This window comes from Nanorana parkeri, unplaced genomic scaffold (assembly GCF_000935625.1).
Source record: "Nanorana parkeri isolate BGI_ZX_2015 unplaced genomic scaffold, ASM93562v1 scaffold2694, whole genome shotgun sequence".
Taxonomy (NCBI): Eukaryota; Metazoa; Chordata; class Amphibia; order Anura; family Dicroglossidae; genus Nanorana; species Nanorana parkeri.
The window spans coordinates 58,235-59,231 of record NW_017308962.1 but is presented as its reverse complement, the minus strand read 5'-3'; the positions used below and the strand labels follow the sequence as shown (position 1 = coordinate 59,231).

Here is a 997-nt window from a genome sequence, read left to right as displayed (position 1 = left end):
TCACCCCCCCCCCCCCCCCCTCCCCGGTTTCACCCAGCAGTGGAGCCGAAGCGGCATCTGCCCGTCCGGTCCCGGCCCAGGGCGACGGCCACTCCCTCCCGCCTATCGCCCGCCGCCTCGCACATCACCCGCCCCAGTCCCTCAACGTGGGGAAACCCTTATATCAAAGCATGAACTGCAAACCCATGCAGATGTACGCACTGGACATTCAGGACACCCGGGAACGCTGCCGGGTAAAATGGAAGCTCTTCAGCAACAGTTCTGTGGTCGGCCCCCCCGAAACCAGCTTACACACCGTGGTTCAGGGTCGAGGGGAGCTCATCATTTTCGGGGGTCTCATGGACAAAAAGCAGAACGTCAAATATTACCCCAAAACCAACGCCTTGTATTTTGTCCGAGCCAAAAGATAATATGGACATCGGACTGTTAAGCGGGAAACATCCCGCCCCCTCCCCCGACTTCCCAAATTCCTTCTTTACCCATTTTACACTACTTGACCCTTTTTGTGGTTTCGTCCCGGGATTCCTGAAATGAGCCGGTAAGATGGCCGCTTTGACTTTTAGGCAAGCCCGTCCAGCTTTTTTAACCTGGTCACGTCTCCGATGTCTGCCGGGAGTCCCTGCAACCTTATTGCAAAGCTGTTGACTCGGCAAAGGCGCTACCGAGGGCCCCCAAAACCGGGCCGTAGAGCTTGCTTGGCTGGTGTGACTTTGAATCTTGCTGTTCCTCCAGCTAAGAGATTTTCCTTTAAAAGCTTTTTGCCCCCGCCCCCGGTAGGCCCGAGGTTCTCATGAAGGGGTAGAGCAGACATTTCCCCCCCATTCCCGGTAGGCCCGAGGTTCTCGTGAAGGGGTAGAGCATGCATTGCCCCCGCTCCCGGTAGGCCCGAGGTTCTCATGAAGGGCTGGAGCAGGCATTGCCCCCCCATTCCCGGTAGGCCCGAGGTTCTCATGAAGGGGTAGAGCAGGCATTGCCCCCCGCCCCCGGTCGGACCGAG

The 997-nt window shown here is 58.3% G+C and overlaps 1 protein-coding gene across 1 annotated transcript in view; it reads left to right on the top strand.

Moving 5' to 3' along the window:
- Window positions 1-774, top strand: part of FBXO42 (F-box protein 42) — a 22,061-nt gene extending 21,287 nt beyond the window's left edge. The window contains exon 12 of the mRNA XM_018574046.1: window positions 1-774. This exon is cut by the window's left edge and continues 35 nt beyond it. Coding sequence (XP_018429548.1) covers window positions 1-410 — 410 coding nt within the window. The 3' untranslated portion in view covers window positions 411-774.
- The last annotated feature ends 223 nt before the right edge of the window (window positions 775-997 follow it).